The following is a 26,258-nucleotide window of genomic DNA, read 5'->3' as shown; positions in this document are numbered from 1 at the left end:
ACTTTCCAGTACATTGATTAAACATTTGCAATAGTTGTAAATGTAATTTCTATCGAAAGCAGTATCTGTATATATTCAATGCACATTCAATTCTGATTCCAGAAACAATGTCTAAGAAGCCAGCTGATTTTCAGACTTGGGGGAGAACTGACAGGGATGTATGAACCAAACCCTTGGTGGTACTTCACCCTTTCCAGAAAATTCCAGGGCTCTCCCCTTGACTCATCCCAATTCTGCCCTGAACCTTCAAGCCCTAGAACTGGACCCTCTTTTAGCTTCAGGCCTAGGGTTGCCACCTTTTTTTCACTGGTAATACCGATGCGATGTGATGAGGGTTGCCACCTGGCCGGTATTTTACCAGTATGGCCCGAAAAAATGGTGGTTGATCCCAATGTTATTAATAGGGAAAAAAGATAAATATATAGAAAGGCCGGTATTTTTTTTTTTATGGCAACCCTACACAGGGTGGGGAAATGGGCAGGGAAATAGGTAGATGGGGCTGGAAAAGGGGAGTGCTGAGTGGGTAAGAGGCAAGTGATCAGCAGCAGAGACGTTCAAGGTAGGGAGGGATTTTAAAGAGTTTTTCAAATTTACCAGCAGGTTAATATCTGGTGAATTCATAATACTGGCCCTGGCCTTAGCTGGCTGGCTAGGCCAGTCAAGTTCTGTCCCAGAGTTGCCGAACCTTTAGAACTTATGTAAAGCTGGTCATAGACGCAAATATCCGATCGTACGATCAGACTTTCCCATCTCCCAACCTACCACCAATCATTCCGATCAAATAAAGTACAAAAGAACAGATCAGCCGATGTTCTGCCCCTGACAGCAATCGTACGAAAGTTATGTCCAACCAAAGCTGGTGACAGTCTCCCTCTGAAAATCGTACGATCGGCAATACATGCAGAGATATTATCGGCAGCCAACAGAAATCTTTTAACCTGTCCAATTGACCAAACGACCGATCTCCGCCGGACGAAAAATGTCTGGACTCTCCACAGACGGTCCAAAAATCGTACGAATCCTCGATTTGCGTCTATGGCCAGCTTAACTCTGCCACTGGGAACTGACTTTTGGTAAATTGTTTCAGATGTCAGAACCAGAGAACAGAAAAAGAAATACAAATTATTTTTTCATTAGTAATTACATGTACGAATGCCAGTGAAGGTTGTTAAATCAATGTAGTTATTTTTTCATTAGCAATTACATGTAATTGCTGCTTCTTAGGCCCTCTACTATTTATATTCCAATTTCTTATTCAAAACAATGCATGGTTGCTAGGGTAAATTGGAGCATAGCGATCAGATTGCTGAAATTGCAAACTGGAGAGCTGCTGAGTAAACAGCTGAATAACTCAAAAACCACAAATATTTCATGAAAACCAATTGCAAATTGCCTCAGAATATCACTTTCTACATCATACTAATTCTGACTCAGAAGTGAATAACCCCTTTAATTAATGGTCATAGACACACAATGCAGCTGTGCTTTTCAAGAGCTGTAAGTTATAAGTTACAGCTATATGTTAAAAGAGAGTGAAAGCAGACAATAAAACATTTCTAGTAACAAAATAAAATCACCATTTACCTTGCCCAGCTTGATATCTGTTTTCCCCAGCTTTGATAAAAACACTTACTTGCCTAGTCCTGATATCACCTTCAGTTTATGTCCTTATCAGCATGATATCTTTATTCCCCAGCCCAGATAAAAACACTCTCCTGCCTAGTGCTGATATCACCAATCCCTTGAACAGTAGGCATTCAGAATGAAAACTCAACGTGATTGGGAATTGATCTGTGTTTTTGTACTGACTCTGTTTGGTGCTGAGTAGTAGTAACCTGATTTCTGGACTGGACACTTGCTTAGTTTACACAAATGTTTTTATTGTTTTCTAATCAGTTTTCATTTGTCTTTATGGATCATTGCTTTGGACATATTAAATTACTTTTAATCAATACACTGAAATTAATTCATGAGAAATAACTATACTGATGATTTTATGGGTTAAGGGAACAGTAACAACACACAAAAAAAGTGTTTTAAAGTAATTAAAATATAATGTACTGTTATGTATTGGTAAAAGTTATGTGTTTGCTTTAAAATAAAACAATAGTTTATTTAAATCGGCTTTTGTATAGCCATGGGGGCAGTAATACAAGTTAGAAAAGACACAGGCTACTTAGCAGATAAGGGCAGGGGCACACTGGCAGATTTGGGGTGACTAACCACCTCTTCCTCTGGGCGACAATCTCCACGAACTGCCTTACCCCTGCCTTCTGCCTGCTATAATGAGAAAACGGCAGCTCAATGGCACTCGCGGCGCTTCGATTTTCAAAGTTGCCTCACGAGGAAACTTCGGGTGACTTTGTAAATCGAAGCGCTGCGAGTGCATTGCCACAGTCGATGTTTCATTTTTGCAAGAGGAAGGCAGTTTGGGGAGATTGTTGCCCCAAAGAAGAGGTGATTAGTCCCCAGGCGACTAAATCTCCCCAAATCTGCCCGTGTGACCCTGCCCTAACAGGCCAGCTCTGTAATAGAACACAATGGCATTCTACACAGTGCATCTGGTATCTGCTATGTATGTTCTTTGAATGGCTGCCCCCATGGTTTAACATCAGCTTATTTATAAAGCAAACAAACCAGTTTACCAGTGTAATTAAAACACGTTAATATTTTGGTAATACTACCCATTTAATAGTCAGATGAGGAAACTGCATTTTTTTGTGTGGAAACATTTTTGTCCTGAAAAACACCCCATGTGTGTGCTGACTGGCCACTGCTGTGCCTCTGAAGGCAACAGATTGAGGTTTTTTCTGCTGGGTTTTTTTTTTTTTAGTATTTCATTATTATGTTTTACTATTAAACTCCCTTAAAGGAATGAGTAAATAGGCTGTGCAAAATAAAAAAATCTTTTCAATATAGTTTGTTAGCCAAAAATGTAATGTACAGATGAAGCCACTTTGGTTTGTGTGCTTGACACAGAATATCTAAACACATTTAGCCAACTTATCCCATTTAACACTGAAAATTTGGTCACAGCATCCCATCTAATTAAAGTGTTCACCATTGTGAACAATGGTGCTTTGGTATGCTAATGAACAGGTTAAATGCATTAAATGAGTAATGATGACTTTAGATAAGAGTTTCTTCAATTTATTCCAAGTCATGACACATTTAACATACAAATCCAAGTGGTTTAATTTGTATAAAGGCTGGATGGACTGGATATCTAACGTAATATCCAGAACACTACTTCCTGCTTTGCAGCTTTCTTGGTTTCCACTGATTGGTTAACAATCAGTAACCATGTGGCCCTCCCTTAAAGTCAATTAAAATTCAATATATTGATAGTTATTAAAACATGAATAGCTCTGAAACTGAAAAAAAATAATGTAAAATGCAAAAGTTCTTTAAAAGGCACTCTGAGCAATTTAACATTGTTTTTTTGGTCGACTTACCCTTTAATAAATAGAATGAGAAATGTAGTGTCTATGACAAGTATGTACTGGTGAAGATAGAAAAAGAAAGAGAGAATGTTATGATGGCCAAAATAGAATGGCATTTTGACCATCACGGTTACTCCTGAGATTATCACGGTGGTAAGACTTCCTTGTGTGCCTAAGACTGGAAAGTTCACCACTGTGTATACTTGAGTTAAGGACAGGTTGGTCATAATGACTGTAACAAGCCTCAGAAAAGATAGAAGTCATTTTGTTGTTGTGTAATAAGTGTTCCACGAGGACCATTATGCTAGCATTTTGTTGTTTGCATGGTAAATGCTAGCTGTGATGAGCTTTGAAAGTTGAGATTTGAAAGTTTTGGTCCAGTTCAGTGAGAATTTAAGGTAGGCTTTGTGAAGTTTCATTTTTCCATTTTGTATCAATGTGGACTTTAGTATAAAATAAGATGTTTGAACAAATTCTGGGGATCAGTAGATATCTTCCCTAGTAGCGTGGATATCATCGTTAACAGATTCAGTTCAGTTCGGTCACTATTGGATATGGGAGTTAATTTGATAATTTCACTGTGCAACCAAAGGTTAAAGTATCTTTGAATCCTCATTTTTTCCAGAATGTTGAGAACAATTTATGCGGCTTATCTGAAGTGTAGTAAAGCCAGTACAACAATTTGCAACATAATTCTAGGTGGTTTATGCATCTAGATTGGTGATATGGGTCTGTGAAGATATACTCATTGTGATGTTAATAAAGTTTTTACGTTTTTTTTTTTTTTTTTTTAGTGTTAAAAAGATACATTGTCTATTTGAAAGTACCACACATTCTTGTGTGTCATCTATCACCTTCAGAATATAGCTAGATTTCCAACTAATGCATTTATTAACCAAATGAAAGTTTTTGCCATATATAAAAGAGTGCTACATTTCATATGCTAGAGCAGCCTTTCTTTGTTACATTTTGTGTCTGTTCTTTTGTTTCTAGCTTCGGTTGGCCTCAGTGAAGAGCAAACAGAGTTTCAGAAAGTAGCCTTAGATTTTGCTGCTAAAGAAATGGCACCTCACATGGCTTTATGGGATGAAAAGGTGGGTGAAGTTAATAATGAAATAGTTGAAACCAATAAAGCAACTGTGGAAAATGTGGATGTGACAACTAGAACTTAAATTGAATAAAGTGGAAATGGAAACTATGGAAAAATGTTTTTTTAAAAGTGTATTGAACCTTCCGGTAGATCTAAATCCAAAGAAAAATATTCCACAAACCCAGGTGACAAACAGGATTGGGAGAATGGAAATACATTATATAATTATTATAATAGTGCTATATAATAGTGGTAATAATAGTGGTAATAATATAACATAATAATGGTAATAATTTTTTACAAGAGGATTGGAAGTTAATCTTGGGGTAACGTCTCTTTCTCCACTTTCTTTACTTTTTGGAGGAACAAAAACAGTTGGGTGATCTCCTAAAAAGGGATTGGCGCAATTTTTCTTAGAGCAACTTCTACCAGAACTTACTTGGTGTAAAATATCACACTTCTTGACAAGTCCGCTGTTTATTTTACACAGCTTTTTACATCTTTTTCCGACAACAGGTGTGCTAAATTGCTAGATGCCCAAATTGACTCCTGCCACTTACCTGTTACAGGTTTTTTGAATATAAGGAGTACCAATCTGGCTTAACTGGTAAATGACTGGATGCTGCGGTTTCTAGCAACTTGGTACCCCCATTGTTTTAACCTTTTCTTCACCTTTAATTATTTGAAAACTAATATAATTCACATTATGTAATAAAAAGGGCAAAGCTTGTTGTCTTGATCATTTAAAATGTGTTTAAATGGCTGGAGACAGAGATAAGAGTCATTATCCTATGGCTGTATACACTGCCTATCCATGCTTCATGCTGTCTTTATGGAGAAAGGAAGACTGCAGAGATACAGCAGTGGTAATAAAGTATGGCTAATTGGGCAAACAATTGAGTTCATTATTTAGGAAACTTGTTTGTCATGGGGCATTTCATTATAGTGGATACAAAAGAAACAAAAGGCACCGCTCAAAAACTCACGCTCCCGTGGCTGCTCCCCCATAAAGATCCAGTGCTCTGTCCACAGCGTCCCCACTGTCCACATAATATCCACAACCAAAGAAGGAAGGCACTCTGGAAAAAACAGGTTTATTGCAGGGTCCTGTGGATACCTGCAATAAACCTGCTTTTTTACGGAGTACCGTCCTTCTTTGGTTGTGGATATTTCATTATAGTGGTTAAGGAGTTATCCAGCACAAGTAAAAACATACCTCTGGCCACAATTGGAAAAATTAACATCATTTAGGGGCAGATTTATCAAGGGTCGAATTTCAAATTCATGGGATATTTTTAAAACGGTTTTTAAAAGGTTTATTGCAGGTTTTTTTAAAACTCCCATGAACTCAAAATTCGAAATCTATTTTTCTAAGCTCGGGTCAATAGAATCCACCGAAAACGCGAATTCAATTTGATTTTTAAAACCTCCATTCAAGCTTTTTCTCAGAAAAAAACTCTGCAAAAGGCTGCAAAAACAACTCCAAATTGATCCCATTGAGTAAAACAGCAATTCGGCAGGTTTTAGGTGGCGAATAGTTGAATTTGAGTTCTTAAAGGCCCAGAGTATGATAAATGAAACAATTCCCTAGTCGAATTTGACAGTTTTGTTCATAAAAAAACTCGAAAATTAGAATTTTCAATTTGACCCTTGATAAATCTGCCCATTAGTGTTCTTGCTGGTGCCAGTAGCCAGTATTCCTATTTTCGCATACACAGCCAAATCTGACAGCTTTGCTCACTGTATTCAATTACATAGAGTAATAATGGTATAAAAGCCAACAGGTATACTGAATTGTTTAACTGAATAATACAATATTAAGCATCTAATAGTGGTTTTATCTTCCTAACCTTCCTCTAATGATGTCGCCTATTCTAGGAAATATTTCCAGTGGAGACAATGAGAAAGGCAGCACAGCTGGGTTTTGGGGGAATATACACTCAGACTGATGTTGGAGGATCAGGGCTTTCTCGTCTAGACACATCCATAATATTTGAGGCATTATCAACAGGTTGTGTGAGCACTACTGCATATATGAGTATTCACAAGTAAGTATAATGTGTCTGCCTCATCACTCAGCAGGTATTTAAAGGTTTTTTTTATCAAGTTCGTTCATAATACTATGGGGCAGATTTATCGAATGTTGAGGTGAATTTTCGAATTCAAAAAAATTAGAATTTCAAGCAATTTTTTTTGTACTTCGACTAGGGAATAGTCCAAATTAGATTCAAATTTGAAAAAAATTAGAATATTCAAATATCGAAATTTATCATGTACTGTCTCTTTTAAAATTCAACTTCGACCATTCGCCATCTAAAACCTGCGGAATTGCTGTGTTAGCCTATGAGGGACCTCCTACAACCTATTTGGAGTCAATCCAAGTTTTTTTTGGGGAAAAACTTTGATTTGAATTCGATTGAATGTGCTAGTAGTTCGATTCGTACAATTCAAATTCGTATGAATACGGACCTATTTGATCGAAAACTGACCTATTCGGCCGAAAAAAAACTTCAACTTCATTTTGATGGTCTTTTTGAATTCGAATTTCAAAGTTTTTCAAATTCAACCCTTGATAAATATGCCCCTATCTGTTTCAATACACAGTTTGAACTTTGTCTTTCTATCAACAGCATGTGTGTTTGGATGATTGATACATTTGGGAATGAAGAGCAGAGACACCGGTTTTGCCCATCCCTCTGTAGCATGGATAAGTTTGCATCATATTGCTTGACAGAGCCAGGTAAGTACAGCCCTGCATTTCATATATAGAAAATTAGAGCAACTGACTAGTGCAGGGGTCCCCTAACTTTTTTACCCATGAGCCACATTTAAATATAAAAAATAGTTTGGGGGGGGGGGCAAAACAAAAAGTTCCTAGAAAGTGACCAATAGGGCTTTAAATAATTATTTGGTATCAGTGGCGTAACTAGATATTACCAGGCCCGACAGCAAATTATTCTTCAGACCCCCCAAAATGCCTAGAGGTTTTAACATATGAGGGTCTCATGGGGCCCCTATATCTCCTGAGCTTCCTCTGTAGTTTGGTAGCCCTTATGTGGACTGGCAGACTATAGGTGGGTCTGTTTGGCAGTGCACATGGTCATTATGTGTCCAAAACTTGCTACCAAATCACAAATCCAAAAATGATCACTTGCTTTGAGGCCACGGGGAGCAACAATAAAAGGGTGTTGCAAGCAAGCCACTGGATGGTGCTGCATTAGGCAATGTAAAATATGGATCTTTCATTCAGTCACTAAAGTTAACTCAAGATCCTGCCCCCACTGTGGTGGGGGGTCCTGACATGCTTGGGGTATATTTATAAAGCTGTGCATTTAATTTTATGCCAAAATAAAAGATTCATTTTGGCATAAATGTAAATACCTATTTATAATGTTGGGCATTAATACTAACAGTGAGCTACCCTTTTAGTGTAAATACTTTAAGTAAAAGCTCTGGGGGCATGGTCAAAAGCACTGGAGCCTTACTGATGTCCAGAATTGAAGTCTCTCCAATGCAAATGTTTGCTGTTGCATGCAGTGGGTTACTCATATCCCTGGGATTTGGCTCCTTATGTGTGCCAGCTAACTGCCCTGTGTATGGCCAGCCTAAGTAAGTTGTTCACTGGCAGGATTGTGTATAATGTTGGTTGCATCTTTATAATGAAAATCTTTACTTTTAGGTAGTGGAAGTGATGCAGCGTCTTTGTTGACCTCTGCAAAAAGGGATGGAGATTGCTACGTCCTTAATGGCTCAAAGGTACAGTATACTCATGTAGATAGGTCAGGATACATGAAAACAGAAAGAAATACAAATTTGCCTTTTTTTTCAAATTCAGGCATTTATTAGTGGTGGAGGAGACACAGATGTCTATGTGGTAATGTGCCGCACAGGAGGAAGTGGAGCCCGAGGAATCTCTTGCCTAGTGGTGGAGAAAGGGACGCCTGGCCTGAGTTTTGGCAAGAAAGAGAAGAAGGTATTAGGGAATTGATATTTTTCAAGCCATGTTTTATGTTGTATTTATTTGTGTCATAGTATGCATTCCATCAAGGGGCTTTGTGCATTTCAGAGATTTTAATGGCTACAGCTCTGTAATTTGGTGTACAAAAAATATCCATATACTGTACTTGCTATCACCAATATTTCCTTTCTTTTTGGCTATAAAACCACTATTTTGGAAATGATTTCTTCTATAATTTTTTAATATTATTGAGATATGTCTCCTTCAACCACAGCATTAGTTAGGGTAGACACTAATATTGGGTTATCAGGTGTGGCATGCAGATGGTGTTCCAATTTATGCAACAGGTGTTCATTTCTGTTGAGGTCAGGACTCTGCAGCCCAGTCAAGTTCTCCAGTTCCATTTCAGCAAAACAAATCTGGATGAACCTTATTTTTTGTATTGGGGCGTTATTTATCCTGAAACAAAAATGGGCCTTCTCCAAGCCGTTGGCACAAAACAGAAGGCACTTCATTGCAAAGAATGACGATGTACTTATTTTAGCTGTTTGACCTTCATGTAGCTGCACCTTGGGTGTGGGCAGATTGTTAAAGGAATAGTAGAGATGGTAAAATTAATAGTTTCTGCCTTGCTGCTGACACCTCTTAAGATTGATATGAATAATGCTACTCTTCCCCAAAAATTGTAACCTGTGAACCAAAACTGTCTTGCTTATATCCGCAATGTTATTCTAGATTAATGAAATAAGGAGATACTTAAAATGTGCCTAATGTAGGGCTGTGTATATTTTAACATACCGTACCCCTGCAAAATGTGTTTTTCATTAAAGAAAATGTAAAGCCTTAAAGAAAATTTATGTAAAATTGATCAAAGTACTGTTCCAACTGTCATCCAGTTGGCAGAACATATCAGAAGAAAAGATTAAAACGGTTCTGATGAATTTAAAGGGTAAAATCTTTATGCTTATACTCAAACACGCCACTTTATGAAAATAGCATTGTGTTTGGGCATGCTGAAATATATGCTGCTCTCTAGTTGGATTTATAAGTATTCCTCTTTTATCGATCTGGCATGACCATACTTATTTAAATGGTGTTCTTTTGTATGCAATTCATATGGACTGGTGCAGATTTTTAATGGGGATAGGTGAATGTGCTGAAGAATGTTGATGAAATTCTTATTAGTCTTAAAAGGTCTGAGCAGAAAAAGAGATACTATTTCACCATCTATATTTTTGCTCCCAGGTGCTTCTAGGCAGAGGAGGACAGAGTACAATCTTCAGAATTCCTGAATCATTTTTTTCCTCTAACAACGGCCTGTCATCTGTCATCAAAAAACATGTTTTTTCCAAAACACATCAGTTAATAGTGCTGCTCCAGCAGTGAAATCCATTTCTCAAAAGAGCAAACAGATTTTTTTATATTCAATTTTGAAATCTGACATTTTGTTAATTTCCCAGCTGCCCCAGTCATGTGACTTGTGCCTGCACTTTAGGATGGAACTACTTTCTGGCAGAATTCTTATGGAGCAGCACTATTAACTGATACGTTTTGAAAAAAATATTTTTCTTATGACAGTATCCCTTTAAACTAGGCACAAGAGGGTCTCTGTAGTTAAGGTTTATAGAAGCTGAAAAAACCCAAAAAAGAACAAGTAGTTTAATGTATAGGTAACAGACTTACATGACAATGCTAAATGTTCACAGGCCTCAGGGCCAATATGTGTTCTCTTGTCTTGTTTGGTTATTGAGCCTTATGTTTTTATCCCAGGTAGGGTGGAACTCACAGCCAACTAGAGCAGTTATCTTTGAAGACTGTGTAGTCCCTGTCAAAAACAGACTTGGAGTGGAAGGTCAAGGTTTCAGTATTGCCATGAAAGGCCTAAATGGAGGAAGAATAAACATTGGTAAGGTTTTGCCTATCTTCTTACTGGTTTATACTTAATGCAGTTGTTTATTTCATATGAGGCATCGTATTTGCCAACAGGCAAAAAATGTTGTGCCTGCTGGACATGTATACACAACATTATGTTAAGGGAAAAAAGAACTGACTCAGTATTCCTTCTTACGTTTCATAATTTCCTTGCTATAAAAAACTGTTAATGAAGGCACAGCTTTTTTTCTTATTTCACCTTACCTCAGTTATTGCACCTTCTGGAAAACCACTATTATTCCTGACCTGGCCTTAGTATGATTACATCTCTTTCAAATTGGTATCACGGAAAGTTGAGACACTTTAAAAGGGACCTGTCACCCAGACATACAAACTGTTTAACGTCATTCTCAGATTAAACATTAAACCCGATTTCTTTCTATTATTAATATGTCCATACCTGTTGTAAACACATTTAAAAATTCACCTGTCAATTACATATTACCTTCCTATATGCCTGCTATGCTTCAGGCACAGCAATCACTTTCACAAACTCAAACAGCAATCACAAACTAATATGGTATAGTATGTTTAATATCTTCGAATAGCACCCGGTGTCAGGGAAATTTTTTGACATATGTGTCCCCTTTAACCAGCTTTCACTTCCCAAAAGAGTGCACAAATGCTTGTTCCAAAACCTCCACCATTGGCCAAAGTGCCTACTTACAAACCAGTAGTTAGGTATATTGCATGTAGTATTCTGTCTACAGTGTATTTTCAGACTCCAACAGAAGGATACAAAAAATCCCAATAGTATAATACTGTTTCTAAATATAACATTTTAAAAAAATTTGCTCTCACATTTGTTATCCTGAAGTTAGGCACTTATATGTTGTGTTAGGTTCCAGAGAAGGGTACTGCGGGCGTGTATTATTCACCTTGTGGCTCTACCTGCAACAAAAAAGTCGCTTGTGTAAAAATTGTTGTGCGTTAAAATAATTTTGCCGCCCATTGACTTTAATGATTTTGGCAAAAAAGTTGCATGTTTAAGAATTGTCGCGCGTCAAGATAATGTTGACGCCCACTGACTTTTAATGCATTTGGACAAAGAATCACGCATGTAAAAATTTTCGCCGTCAAAATAATTTTGATGCCCATTGGCTTCAATGAGTTTTGCAAATTTTTCTCTGTTTCGCAGTTTGATCGGCGAAGCGAAATGGAAACGATTTGCACATCACTACTAACTACTGGTTAGTAAGTAGGCACTTTAGCCAATGGTGGAGGTTTTGGAACAAGCATTTGTGCACTCTTTCGGGAAGTGAAAGCTGGTTAAAGGGGACACATGCCAAAACATTTCCCTGACACCGGGTACTAGGCAAAGAAATTAAAAATACTGCACCATTTTCGTTTGTGATTTCTCTGTTGCCATAGGTGCTGATCCACTTTTATACTATAACTTTTACCAGGCACCAGAGTACTTATATTGGAAGTGTGGTGCTGACTGTTGTCTTATATTTTTATTGTATAGTGTATTGATAGGTCTTTATAGTTATATATGCATTGGGGTCATTTGGAGGGGTTGAATTGATGCACATTTTTTTCAAATAATTGTAACTGTGCATCATCCTTTATTCAGTGGCCTCTACTGGATTTCCTATTTCATTTGTGTTCTTTATTGTGTTTGCATTTAAAACCTTTATATGTGAAACATGACATACACCTAAATGTTATCAGCTAGTATATTATTTTTATGTATTCTGAGCATAGTATCATTGATATTCTATTTTCTTTCCTCCACAGCTTCTTGTTCTCTGGGAGCTGCTCATGCCTCAGTATTGCTTACTCGGGATCACCTTGCTGTGCGGAAGCAGTTTGGGGAACCTCTAGCCCATAACCAGGTAGGTTGTATAGGCTTTTGAATTAATATTTGATGCATGTGGTATTTTATTCATTTGCACTTGTGTTCCCTGTCTTACTGTTTTGTAAGAAATGTACCGCCCTTCTTAAACATATACAGTATATATACAAACATCTCAGCCTATATCAAATATGACAAAACAAATGAAAGCCTGTATTACTAATTAAGGAGGGGAAAAGATGACCCTACTCATTACATAAAATCTCTTTATGAACTCTACTCACTCATTGCGTCATATTACAAATGAGAGAGCAATTTTGTTTTCTGTTATATTTTGCTTCAAAAAAGGAAACTCATTAATGTCACTTATTTATGTTTTAAAAACTTCACAAAAGTGACTATGTACGCAGGTGTCCCAGAGGTTCATAGGGAGGATTGAAAATTCCATTAGGCAAGGGCCACATAGAACCATCAATGCTGTTTGCCCTGGGGGCAATGATTAGATAAAGACTAAAGAGCATGCCAATCATTGGTGGTAAAGTAATACAAATGCTAAAATTATAAAAAGGTATAAAACAGTATAGTAGTTTCTGGCTGTCCTAGTGTGCACTGTTGCTTCAATTATCCTATCATCAAGTGCAAGCTATATGAAACCATCAAGCCCTTGCCTAGAAAAGTTTGTCTATTACCGTATATACTCGAGTATAAGCCGACCCGAGTATAAGCCGAGGTACCTAATTTTACCTACGAAAACTGGGAAAACTTATTGACTCTAGTATAAGCCTAGACACAACTACAGGCCTGTCTCCCAGCAGTGCACATTCTGCCAAAGCGACCCCCCCAGCGATCAACCGGACTTCTTTGCAAAGTTGATGGTGACAGAGAATTGCCAAACGGATTACTGTGTGCATTGTCCCACTGTCCCACTACCATGTGCAGAGGGTGCTGTTTGATATTGCCATCACTGTTAATCTTTCGTATAACCAACAGAGGGCGCTGTGTGATATTGCAGTCACTGTTATTCTTTCATATAACCAACAGAGGGCGCTGTGTGATATTGCAGTCACTGTTAATCTTTCATATAACCAACAGAGGGCACTGTGTGATATTGCAGTCACTGTTATTCTTCCATATAACCAACAGATGGCGCTGTGTGATATTGCAGTCACTGTTAATTTTTCATATAACCAACAGAGGGCGCACTGTTATTCTTTCATACAACCAACAGATGGCGCTGTGTGATATTGCAGTCACTGTTATTCTTTCATATAACCAACAGATGGCGCTGTGTGATATTGCAGTCACTGTTATTCTTTCATATAACCAACAGAGGGCGCACTGTTATTCTTTCATATAACCAACAGAGGGCATTGTGGGATATTGCAGTCTCTCCCCAAGTGTACTGTTGGTATAGGAATGATTAAAAGTGACTGCAATCTCAGCTACTCAGGTCGGGTACCGCTGACCTGAGTATAAGCCGAGGTAGACTTTTTCAGCACATTTTGGATGCTGAAAAACTCGGCTTATACTCGGGTATATACGGTAAGTTGCTCAAGCAACATGGAGACAAAGCCGCAGATATACCAACAATTATTGTACAAGCTACGGCAGAGGTGCCCAAAAGGTAGATCGGGATCTACCAGTAGACCTTTAGCTGGCGACCAGTAGATCTCAAGACTAAATTACCCTCCTATATTTTTTTTTTCATTCAGATATTTATTATGTTAAGGTTACATAGTTACATAGTTAAATTGGTTTGAAAAAAGACAAAGTCCATCAAGTTCAACCCCTACAAATGAAAACCCAGCATCCATACACATACCCCTCCCTACTTTTAATTAAATTCTATATACCCATACCTATACTAACTATAGAGCTTAGTATCACAATAGCCTTTGATATTATGTCTGTCCAAAAAATCATCCAAGCCATTCTTAAAGGCATTAACTGAATCAGCCATCACAACATCACCCGGCAGTGCATTCCACAACCTCACTGTCCTGACTGTGAAGAACCCCCTACGTTGCTTCAAATGAAAGTTATTTTCTTCTAGTCTAAAGAGGTGGCCTCTGGTACGGTGATCCACTTTATGGGTAAAAAGGTCCCCTGATATTTGTCTATAATGTCCTCTAATGTACTTGTAAAGTGTAATCATGTCCCCTCGCAAGCACCTTTTTCCAGAGAAAACAACCCCAACCTTGACAGTCTACCCTCATAATTTAAGTCTTCCATCCCTCTAACCAATTTAGTTGCACGTCTCTGCACTCTCTCCAGCTCATTTATATCCCTCTTAAGGACTGGAGTCCAAAACTGCACTGCATAATCCAGATGAGGCCTTACCAGGGACCTATAAAGAGGCATAATTATGTTTTCATCTCTTGAGTTAATGCCCTTTTTTATGCAAGACAGAACTTTATTTGCTTTAGTAGCCACAGAATGACACTGCCCAGAATTAGACAACGTGTTATCTACAAGACCCCTAGATCCTTCTCATTTAAGGAAACTCCCAACACACTGCCATTTAGTGTATAACTTGCATTTATATTATTTTTGCCAAAGTGCATAACCTTGCATTTATCAACATTGAACCTCATTTTCCAGTTTGCTGCCCAGTTTTCCAATTTAGACAAATCACTCTGCAAAGTGGCAGCATCCTGCATGGAAGCTATAGTTCTACACAATTTAGTATCATCTGCAAAAATAGAAACCGTACTTTCAATGCCCACCTCTAGGTCATTAATAAACAAGTTGAAAAGCAAGGGACCTAGTACAGAGTCCTGCGGTACTCCACTAACAACACTGGTCCAATTATATAATGTTCCATTACCACCACTCTTTGTAGTCTATCTTTAAGCCAGTTCCCTTATCAGGTACAAATCTCTTTTTCCAGGCCAACATTCCTTAATTTAACCAGTAACCTTTTGTGTGGCACTGTATCAAATGCTTTAGCAAAGTCTAAGTAAATCACATCCACTGCCATCCCAGAATCGAGATCTCTACTTACCTTCTCATAAAAAGAAATTAAGTTAGTCTGGCAAGATCTATTACACATAAAACCATGCTGGCACAAACTCATAGTATTATGATTTGCTATGAAGTCCAGTATCTTATCCTTTATTAACCCTTCGAAAAGCTTTCCTATCACTGAGGTCAGACTAACTGGCCTATAGTTTTGAGGCTGAGAACGGGATCCTTTTTTGAATAGAGGCACCACATTAGCAATTCGCCAGTCTCTCGGCACTATGCCAGATCTCAATGAATCCTGAAAAATTAAGTAAAGAGGTTTGGCAATCACAGAGCTAAGCTCGCTAATTACCCTGGGATGAATACCATCTGGCCCCGGACCTTTGTTAATCTTAACATGTTCTAGTCTCTTTTGAATTTCATCATGTGTGAACCATGCATCATTAGTTGTATTACTAGAATTGGTACTGTTAAGAAGGAAACCTTCACTTACTGGTTCCTCATTTGTGTAGACAGATGAAAAATATGGTTGCAGAATAAATAGTTGTTTTTATAAATATAGCACTATACACTTTCTTATAAATCAATAATTAAGTAATATTTTCCATGGAACAGAATGCAAACATTGCTATTATGGATGTAGATCATAACATAACATCACTAAAAGTAGACCTCGCATTAGTAAAGTATGGGCAATCCTGAGCTTACAGCATTCAACAACTAAGACTGTAGAAAAGGTGCACCTGTCATCCATATCAAGCACACTGAATAACACTGGTTTGTAGCAAAGACTTGTTCAAAAGAGAGCTGCGATTTTATAAGGCAATTTGTACTATGGGGTGAACCAAATTTTTGAAGAGTGTGAAAATTAACTGGGGAAAAAGGGGAAGGTGCAGCCGGCATGAAGTAGTGAAACAGTTCCCGTTAACAAGTGCCTGACTCCAGAGGTAATAAAAATGGTAAATTATTGGCAATACTTGCAAAAGCAGACACCCCTCGTACAGCAGTGGCCAAATGGAGAAAATGTTGGGGAAAATGGAGATACATCAGATAGAGTAGGAATAGCTAGATGTTTCAAAGAACATTTTTGTGATACATATGCAGCCCGCCCCTCACCCCCGCAAGCTGAGCTCTTAGATTACCTGGGAAATATAGACTTCCCAACTATCCCACAAGACATGTTAGAATACCTAGACAGTGATATCACTGAGGAAGAGATCGGTGAAGCAATAGCAGAAATGCCCACTGGCCGTACTCCAGGCTCCAGACGGTCTCCCCTCCCAGTGGTACAAAGCTAACTCCCCAACACTAACACCCAAACTCAAATCTATGTTCAATAATATTTCAGAGGACTTCTTACTACCCGAATCATGCTTCATGGCACATATTACTCTAATACACAAAGATGGTCAACCCCCCCACAGTTGTGACTCTTACCGCCCCATATCCCTCCTAAACTGTGATATTAAATTATTTGCAAAAACACTTGCAAACAGACTGAAGTGGACTGTGAGGGGAGTGGTTCACCCAGATCAAACGGGCTTCATGCCTAATAATGCCACAGATATAAATATAAGACGATTATTCAATAATCTGGAGACTAATCATGACAATAAAGGTAACAGAATTATAGTATCACTCGACACCGCCAAAGCCTTTGATACTGTTTCATGGCCTTATCTCTGGGAAGTTCTTCGATTGTTTGGCTTTGGATATTGCTTTGTAACCTGGGTTAAGGCTTTGTACCGACATCCCACAGCTAGAATATCAGTAAATGGTATGCTCTCTGACCCATTTACACTTCACCGGGGCACAAGGCAAGGTTGCCCTTTATCTCCCCTTCTCTTCTCCCTAGCTATTGAACCTTTGGCTATTCTAATCCGTAACTCACCCAACATAATAGGATTTCAGGTTGGTAAATTGATGGAAAAAGTATCACTATATGCCGACGACATGTTACTGTATCTGGCCAACTCCAGGGGGGCACTAGACTCAGCACTAAACTTGGTGTAAGAATTTGGAAATTACTCTGGATTGAGAGTTAATCAAACTAAGTCGGTAATTTTCCCTGTTGACCAACTCCCTGTTGACCAGACTCTTAATATAGGCCGATTAAAGGTGGTGCACTCCTTCAAATACTTGGGGATAATAGTTACACGAAACTGCAAAGATTTTGAGGAAACTAATCTTAAACCCATAGTTAGAGCTCTATCCACAAAGATTGATATCTGGGAACAACTTCCCCTCACCTTACCTGGTAGAGTAAATCTCTTTAAAATGGTATTTCTCCCCAAGTTTCTATACGCCCTACACAACTCTCCGATAACCCCGCGATCCCACTGGTTCAATTACATTGACAGAATAATTAGAAGATTCCTTTTGGCTGGGGAACATCCCCGTCTAAATTTCAAGATTCTACAAGCCCCAGTTACACGTGGGGTTTGGCCTTACCAAACCTAAAAATGTATTTTCTAGCTAGTCAATTGACATACGCACACTGGTGGTTATCCCCCCACCTTGACAATACCTCAATTATTCTAGAGGCAAATATAATGGGATCACTAGAAGCCTTGGCCAACCTCCCATACCGGGGACCTCCAACTCTCCAAGCCTGCACTACTCCAATGTTAACTGTGATCGCAGCCTTTCAAAAGGCTCTTAAACTAGCACAAGGGCGGGCTTTGGTGTGGTCCAAATGGGAACCCTTATGGGGTAACAAGTCTCTGCCCCATTTTTCCTCTCTCCCTGACATTAATGTATGGGCCTCGCGAGGTATCAAACTGTTGTGTGATATTGTATGGGAAGGGGAGATAAAACAATTTCAGGCCCTCAAAGATACTCACCATTTACCCAAATCCATGTTCTTCAGATACCTCCAGCTATCACATGCCTTTCGAGCACAATTCCCGAACAGGCCGATAGCTACTCTAGAAACCACTCTAGAAAATTACCTTAGGAGAGAGGATCTCACCAAACCCCTATCCCGCCTATATACTATCCTGGGGCAGACCTCCCAAGACCCCCTTGCCAAAACTTTTGCGAAATGGAAAAGAGATATTCCAAATCTGACAGAGGATTTATGGGAGGAGGCTCTGAAACAAATACCAGACTTAACAATATCTTTAAATGACAGGTATATTCAAATAAAATTCCTCAATCGGGTGTACCTTACCCCATATAGACTCTCGAAAATATTCCCCCAGACGTCTGATACTTGTATTAAGTGTGAACAAGAAATTGGTTCCTATATGCATGTGTTTTGGCATTGCCCACTAATCCAGTCATTTTGGAGAAATGTTGTACACTATATATCTGATGTCCTTGATTTACCAAGAATACTATCGCCCCTGATATGCCTTCTCGGAGTTGAAGAAGACATGGACATCAATAACCACATTAGACTGTGTTATCTTCAACTTCTTTATTACGCAAAGAAAGCCATTCTCCTAAACTGGAAAGCTACTGGCCCACCATCATTAACCTTCTGGCGAAGTCTTATAAATAACTCATTGTCTAATCAAAAACTGACATATCTTGCCAGAGGTTGCCCGCAGAAGTTTGATGCAGTTTGGGGCACTTGGGTATCATTTCTTGACGAGAACAATAATACAATTGTCATTTAACATAACCAACTTTGACATGTGATGTATAATTGTATGAACATCCTTCTCCCCTCCCTGCTCCACTTCTTCTCTTTTCTTTCTTTTCCTGCTTTCTTCTCTTTAAATTGTTGTTTTGTGTTAACCTAAAATGCAAAAATAAAAACTTTAAAAAAAAAAAAAAAAAAACAAGTGCCTGACTCCAATGACGTGAAAAAAAAAAATCACATTTCTTTTATTGTGTACATCTTAAACATCATTTCACCCCACTTTAGGGCCATTTTTAAGATCCTTGAAAAATGCCCTAAAGAAGGCCAAAATGTTGGATGTACAAGTATGGGAAATGTTATCCAAAATACTTGGGACCTGGGGTATTCAGAACAATGGATCTTTCCGTAATATGTATCTTCATACCTTAAGTCTACTACAAAATCATGTAAACATTAAATAAACCCAATAGGCTGGTCTTGCTTCCAATAAGGATTAATTATATCTTAGTTGGGATCAATTGCAAGCTACGGTCTCTGGCGTAACTTTGCTAGCGAAGGAGATAGACTCTATCTTCGCTCCCTAACGCCAGGGGACATATACGTCCATTGAACTTCCCACCGTATGCAAATTAGGCTGAGATAGCGCAACTTCGCTTTGCTTGGCGCAGTAACAATAGCGCAACTTCGCCAGCGATAGCCGCCCTGGACGCAACTTCGGATTTTAGTGAATTAGCGTTGGCAAATCTACGCCTAGCGAAGTGTTACGATGTGAGTGAAGCCGTTGCTGCCGAGTGATTCTTGTTAAATCGTGGGTCATGGATGATTTTTGAGGTGTCATGGATGACCCATGATTTTGCCTGGGGGGTAGCCCAGAAAAAAGTAAATTGTGAAATTCATTTTGTGACACTAACTGATTAACTGACAGGATGCACGTTCCATCTGTTGGCGTAAGAAACACAACTCTGTCCATTCATTGGCTTTGGTTTTTATTTGAGCCAAGTGCCCCCATTGAACTTAAAATGCCAGGTTTTCTATATAGGGATTACCCAGTTACACATACTGCTATAAGAGCATATTTTTCATAAACAGGCTTTGGGGGAATATAATAAAAGTCTTAAAGGACAACATAAACAACAACAAAAATATGCATTTTGCAATATATATTTTTTTTATAATGCAGTAAATTGTGAATTGTAATTGCACAGAGAGCATAATTTTACGGTCTGCTTAAAGGTGATGTAATTTTTTTGCACTAAAATAACTACTTTTATTTTACTTACTAAACTACTTTAAGTGAGTAGTTTTATTATATTATAACTGCGCACAGGTAAAAACTATAAAATTCACAATTCTTTCTTTCACTGGTGCATGAAGTGGTTAAATAGTTTCTGGGTTTGCCAAAGCTTACACTTCCGCAAAGGAATACATTTTTGCATTGTAAATATTTTCCTGTTAATGATTACATTCTCTCCTTTGTTTTTTTTTTTTTTTACAAATGAACTGTTTTATGTGCTCTATTTCTATCGAGACCTGCAGTGTTCAAGGGTACAGTTCCCCTTTAATATGATATGGATCCTGTTTTTTCTCATTTGTAGCATTACAAAGAGTAATCTAAGAATATTAATATATTAATTTTTATTGTTTGGATTACATATATTCAATCCTTAATATGCATAGCAGGACAGAGGTTAGAATTGGTATAGGGCTAGATATCCTGCGGATAATTGTTATTTGTGCAAATCCGCAAATCCTAAAATTATTGAGTAGAGTTATATTTAGGCAGGCTTCATCATTTTCTTCTTACCTTCAGGTTTATATTTTCTGTGACCATTTCTCGTAAGTGTCAGCAAAGCAGTGAAGAAATTGGTTTTCTTACACTTCAATTCTTGAAGGGATTTCAGGTGATTTACCTAGGAATACATCGTTTTTTTGGTGTTTTTTTTTAAATCTTCTTCCCTGCAAATTTGATCTAAAATAATGCTTTATATATTCATATTTCAGTCTATTTTCTGATTTCATTTGGAACATAACAAAATGTTTGCCTTGGATGGTTAGCTATTAACTGTTATTGGTTAACTGCAGTTGCTATCTATGCATATGTATGCATTTTTACCCCTGTTATTACATAATCTATTGTAGGGGAACTGTCACTGTGACATCTCAAAATCCAACATTCTATCCTGCTGATATCTTGCTTTGAATCCCTGGCTGATCGCAAGGGCAACATGTTGTAAAAAAGATACAACTGTTAGGCAGAGGAGAATCACCATGAATCAATGAGTTATCCTGCTGTATAAAATTTAATCAAACATGATGTGACTTAACAGTCCACAGGTTGTGGTTAGAGTCCATTGTGCTTGTATAGTTCAACAGGGATGCAATGCAATACATCTACCAGTGGCGGAACTACCGGGGGAGCAGGGGGTGCGAGCGGGCCAGGGCCCGCACCCCCTCAGGGCCCCCCGGCAGACCGCGCGCCGCTGACAAATGCGGCCGTTCGGAGGGGCGGGGCCCGGCTGTGCGCCACGCACCAGGGCCCGCCCCCCTCTAGTGACGCTTCTGACGCCTACCTAGGTTATATGCATTGAGCACAGTTCTGCTTGAAAATATATGGCTGGCTCTTGAATTCATGAATCCACCTTGTTTTCTCCAAGCAGGTCAGTGTATTATAGTCCATAAATTTAAATGGATTCTGTCATGATTTTTATGGTGTCGTTTTTATTTCTAAATTAAACAGTTTACACTGCAAATAATTCACTCTACCATGTAACATTTCATTCCTGAACAAGTGTATTTTTTCAATCTATAATATTGGTGTGTAGGCAGCCATCTCATGTCATTTTGCCTGGTCATGTGCTTTCAGAATCAGCTGTGGAACTGATTTCTGGCAGGCTATTTTTTCTCCTACTCAATGTAACTTAATGTGTCTCAGTGGGACTTTTTGCTATTGAGTGCGGTTCTTAAGGCCCCCATACACAGGCCGATAACAGCTGCCGACAGACCGCCATGGGCCATCCGACGTGCTTCCCTGATCTGTATCTGTCCGAAAGTCGGCTAGATCGCGATGGGGCGGGTTAAAAAATTCCCGTTGGATTGCGGCTGCATCCGTGCGCCTATGCGATCCGACTGCCCGTATCGGGTCCATTATGATCTGATCATTGGGCCCTAGGGCCCACGATCGGATCAGCCCAATATCGCCCACTTCATTGTGGGGAGAACTAGCGGATCTCTACTTGTATGGCCACCTTTAGATCTACCAGGCAGCTGTTATCTTGTGTTAGGGAGCTGCTATGTGGTTACCTTCACATTGTTCTGTTGTTAGGCTGCTTGGGGGGAAGGGAGTGGTAGATATCACTCCAACATGCAATACAGCAGTCAGGGTCTGGGCACACGGGCAGATTCGGGGAGATAAGTCGCCAGGCGACAAATCTCCTCTTCTTTGCGGCGACTAATCTCCCTAATCTGCCTTCCCCTGCCTTCCGCCAGCTAAAATGAAAATCGCCTGGGGGCAGGCACTTGGAGCAATTAGTTTTCCGAAGTCGTCTGTAATTGCCTCACAAGGAAACTTCACGCGGCTTCAGAAAACAAAGTGCTCAGAGTGCCTGCCCCCAGGCGATTTTCATTTTAGCCAGCGGAAGGCAGATCGGGGAGATTAGTCTCCGCAAAGAAGAGGAGATTTGTCGCCTGGCGACTAATCTCCCCGAATCTGCCCATGTGGCCAGACCCTAAAGAGTGACTGATGTTTATCAGTGCACAAGTCACATGACTGGGGGCAGCTGGGAAACTGACAATATGTCTAGCCCCATGTCAGATTTCAAAATGAAATATAAAAAAATCAGCAGGAGCAGCACTATTAACTGATACTGTCCCATGACAGTATCCCTTTAACAAGGATTAATTAGTATCATTACATATTGCTGATGAATTAATGTAGTGCAAATTACAATACACAGTACACATACACCCTTTGATTAAATACAATTTATTTTGGGCAACAAAATTGGTTAATGAATACAGGCTCATTGTCCAAATGCTCCAATTATTATTATTACAATGTATTTTTATCATCACATATTTATAAGTGGTAAAATATTGTGCGCCACTGTACAATAAATGCAGGAAACACACAAATTGCAAAAATATTGACTTATACAAGAAGGAAAGAGAATTCTTCTGATTAAGCTTACAACTACACCTTATCAGGTAGATTGGTGCTAGTTCTAAGTCAGTTGTGTATTAGGCAGCGATGGTTTGTACATGAGTGCTTGTCTTTTCTTTTTCTTCTTCTTTCTTTTTCCTTTTTTTTTTTTTACATTCTTTCTCTTTGGATTTATTTATTGAGGAGTGGGTATGCTTTAGGGCAAAACAAATATTAAATAAAGTGAGAAAATAAGCCCTTTTGTGTAACCAACTTCTGTTTAATTTACTAAACACATCGCTATTTAATACTAAAATATAACTTTAAAGTCATACTTCTTACAATTTTTAAATTAAAAACATATATATAAACACACACACACCATACATGTTACTAATCCTCAGATTGCACCTTAACTGTATTTGTTTTACTGGTTTGGGTACTATTAGTGGGTTTAGAAGATTCTCAAGTACTGCCTGCTCCTGTGAGCTGTAGTGATTATTGCACATTTTGCATTGCATTTTCTCAAGATCACAAACCTCTGTAGTGGGCCAACGTAAAAGGGGTTCTTTATCTCTTTATTTAATGTAACTCAATATAAGCCAAGGTGCTTTAATATATGGAATATTTATGCTTAGTACTTACAAGCTCAGAAATTAAGTGAGTCTCATAATTTGTTGGAAAAAATGTTTATTGGTGTGGGTTACTGTGTATAATAAGGTCAATAGATGAATATCAGTTTAGGTTGTCTCCATTTAGCTTGATGATTGTAGCATACCCACAGAATACCTGATACACATAGTGGTCTATTTAATGACCATCAAGTTTTTTACCCATCTTTACTCATCTTAACTTGTTTTGTTTAGCTAAATCATTTTTTTTACATATTGAGCAAAACCATGGAAAAAGAACATTCGTGGTCAAACCAAGAATGTGTTTTTATAAATAGCCAATAACATTGATAATAGCAGTTTTTAATTCTAAAAGATTGACCTTTAACCTCCTCTCATTTAATTAAATAGCCCCCTAACAGTGAAAAGTTTTATTTGGTATAATCACAGCTGAACATTTCCAAGAATTCATAAATATAAAAAGATAAAATATCTTGACAACTGCTTTTGTGGTTGTAATGATGTGATAACTCGGGCAAACTAGTTTTAACAAGTGATGCTGTTTGTTTCTGGCAAACCTTAAATGTGCTGCTTGCATGGAGTATCATTTTTCAGTTCTTTTTAGTATTGTTATATTTTTTTATTTAAAACAATCCAGACAAGTTAGGGTAACCGCATGTAGGCAGGAAGGAAAATAACTCTATAGATCAGCAGTAAATGTTTTAAAGCAAAAGCAATTACATGAAGAATGAGAATTACATTAATCACATTCTATATTTAGTTAATTATAAGATACTCCGCGGCACTTATTCCTTCAACAATATTTATCAGCTATAGATATTTTAGTCATGGTTTTTGCTCAGGAATAGGGATGTAGCGAACGGCGGAAAAAATGTTCGCGAACATATTCGCGAACTTGCGTCAAAAATGCGAACGTCGCGAACCCCATAGACTTCAATTGGAAGGCGAATTTTAAAAGCTAGAAAAGACATTTCTGGCCAGAAAAATGATTTTAAAGTTGTTTAAAGGGTGCAACGACCTGGACAGTGGCATGCCAGAGGGGGATCAAGGGCAAAAATGTATCTGAAAAATACATTGTTGACACAGCGCTGCGTTTTGTGCTGTAAAGGGCAGAAATCACACTACGTCACTCAGGTGATGTTTCTGGACACGGAATGTGAAAAAGCTCACACAGCGAGGTGGCACTTGGTTAAAGACTGGGCAAACAATGCCTGCAAGGGCAACGTATACAGTAGTGGATACGGAATATATTATTGCTGCTGTATCACTCAGGTGATGTTTACGGACACAGAATTATTATTGTTATTTAGACAGAATGTGAAAAAGCTCACACAGCTAGGTGGCACTTGCATACCTCCCAACTGTCCCTCTTTTGACCACTCAACCCCCTGTCCCTCTTTTGTACTGGAAAGTCCCTCTTTTCTCTGAACTGAACAGCTAACTTAATTAGCTTTTGGCAAAGAGCTCAGAACAGCTAACAGGTGCAAATAAGATACTTTGTAACAATTTTGACTCTGGTTGGTGCTGGTAGTGGTGAACTACTAGGAGGAGCAGCACACCAGTCCCACTCTCCAACACAGCTAGACTAATAGCACTGGGCTCTTATAGTAGCAAAGTAAAAAAACAAAAAAGAAAATAAAAGCAGTCCTTACAAGGACTATTGGGTTACAGGCAGCAGTCAGCAGATGAGAGATCAGCAGCAGGACAGCTACATACAGAGCACTGCAGTAGAAGGTAGATTACTAGCCAGCAAAGCTACCTAACCTAAAATGTCCCTCAAATCCCTGCAGAGTTCTGTCCCTACAATACAGAGCAGTATCAAGTAGATTACTAGCCAGCAAAGTTACTATCAACTGTTCCTCAAATCACTAACCAGCTCTCTCCCTACACTAGCTCTTCCAAGCACACACAGGCAGAATGAAAAAACGCTGCAGGGCTTCAGTTTATATATGGAAGGAGAGTGGTCCAGGGGGTGTAGGGGTGGTCCAGGAGGGAGAGCTTCCTGATTGGCTGCCATGTATCTGCTGGTCTGGGGTGAGAGGTCAAAAATAAGCGCCAGCTAAGGCGAACCCAAATTGGCGAACGTCGCACGACGTTCGCGAACATTCGGCGGACGCGAACAGTCGATGTTCACGCGAATTAGTTTGCAGGCGAACAGTCCGCGACATCCCTACTCAGGAAGGTAATTGTGTTTTATAATTTTACTTCCGGTGCAGCCACACCTTCTAAAACATTTTTAGGTACATCATCATCATTGCATACGTGCACATCAAAAACGGGAAATGTTTTGTTTGTTGTATCCACATTTTCAAAGTGGGGGCTGCTGAATCCTCTGCTGCGATCAGCTAGAGGGTTTGATATAAAGGCCGTTTCTTGTTGCCTTTCGAATTTGCCGTAACAATGTAGCCAGAAAAACATATTAGGAACATCCATCATCAAGACACATTTTATGTTTTCTAAAATATTTAATTTATAGGTCTCTCGCAGAAGCAGTGTAATAATATTATACTGATCCATTGTTCTTGTGGCTTGTTCTTCATCCAGAAATGCTACTGTTTGGGCCAAACCCATTCAGGCTTGTCAGCAGCTTGCTCTTCTTAAGGTTGAATCTGCGTATGTTCTGTTTCTGCCTGTTTTTTCTACATTTGGTATATAATACCAGAATAGCTGGCACCTACTCAGAAAGCAAATATTTCATTTGAGAGACATGATTG

General features: G+C 38.7%; 1 protein-coding gene across 3 annotated transcripts in view; it reads left to right on the top strand.

The window, feature by feature from the left end:
- acad8.L (acyl-CoA dehydrogenase family member 8 L homeolog) overlaps positions 1–26,258 on the top strand; it is a 42,455-nt gene that overhangs the window by 1,632 nt on the left and 14,565 nt on the right. For all 3 annotated transcript variants that reach the window (XM_018224289.2, XM_018224290.2, NM_001086445.2), the window contains exons 2-8: positions 4,437–4,537; positions 6,412–6,581; positions 7,164–7,273; positions 8,213–8,289; positions 8,369–8,506; positions 10,262–10,397; positions 12,164–12,261. In XM_018224289.2, coding sequence (XP_018079778.1) covers positions 4,505–4,537; positions 6,412–6,581; positions 7,164–7,273; positions 8,213–8,289; positions 8,369–8,506; positions 10,262–10,397; positions 12,164–12,261 — 762 coding nt within the window. In that variant the 5' untranslated portion in view covers positions 4,437–4,504. The remainder of the gene's footprint in view (positions 1–4,436; positions 4,538–6,411; positions 6,582–7,163; positions 7,274–8,212; positions 8,290–8,368; positions 8,507–10,261; positions 10,398–12,163; positions 12,262–26,258) is intronic.

The sequence above is a fragment of the Xenopus laevis genome, chromosome 7L (assembly GCF_017654675.1).
Source record: "Xenopus laevis strain J_2021 chromosome 7L, Xenopus_laevis_v10.1, whole genome shotgun sequence".
Classification (NCBI taxonomy): Eukaryota; Metazoa; Chordata; class Amphibia; order Anura; family Pipidae; genus Xenopus; species Xenopus laevis.
Note: the sequence above shows the minus strand (reverse complement) of the source record. Positions and strands in the feature narration are given on the sequence as shown.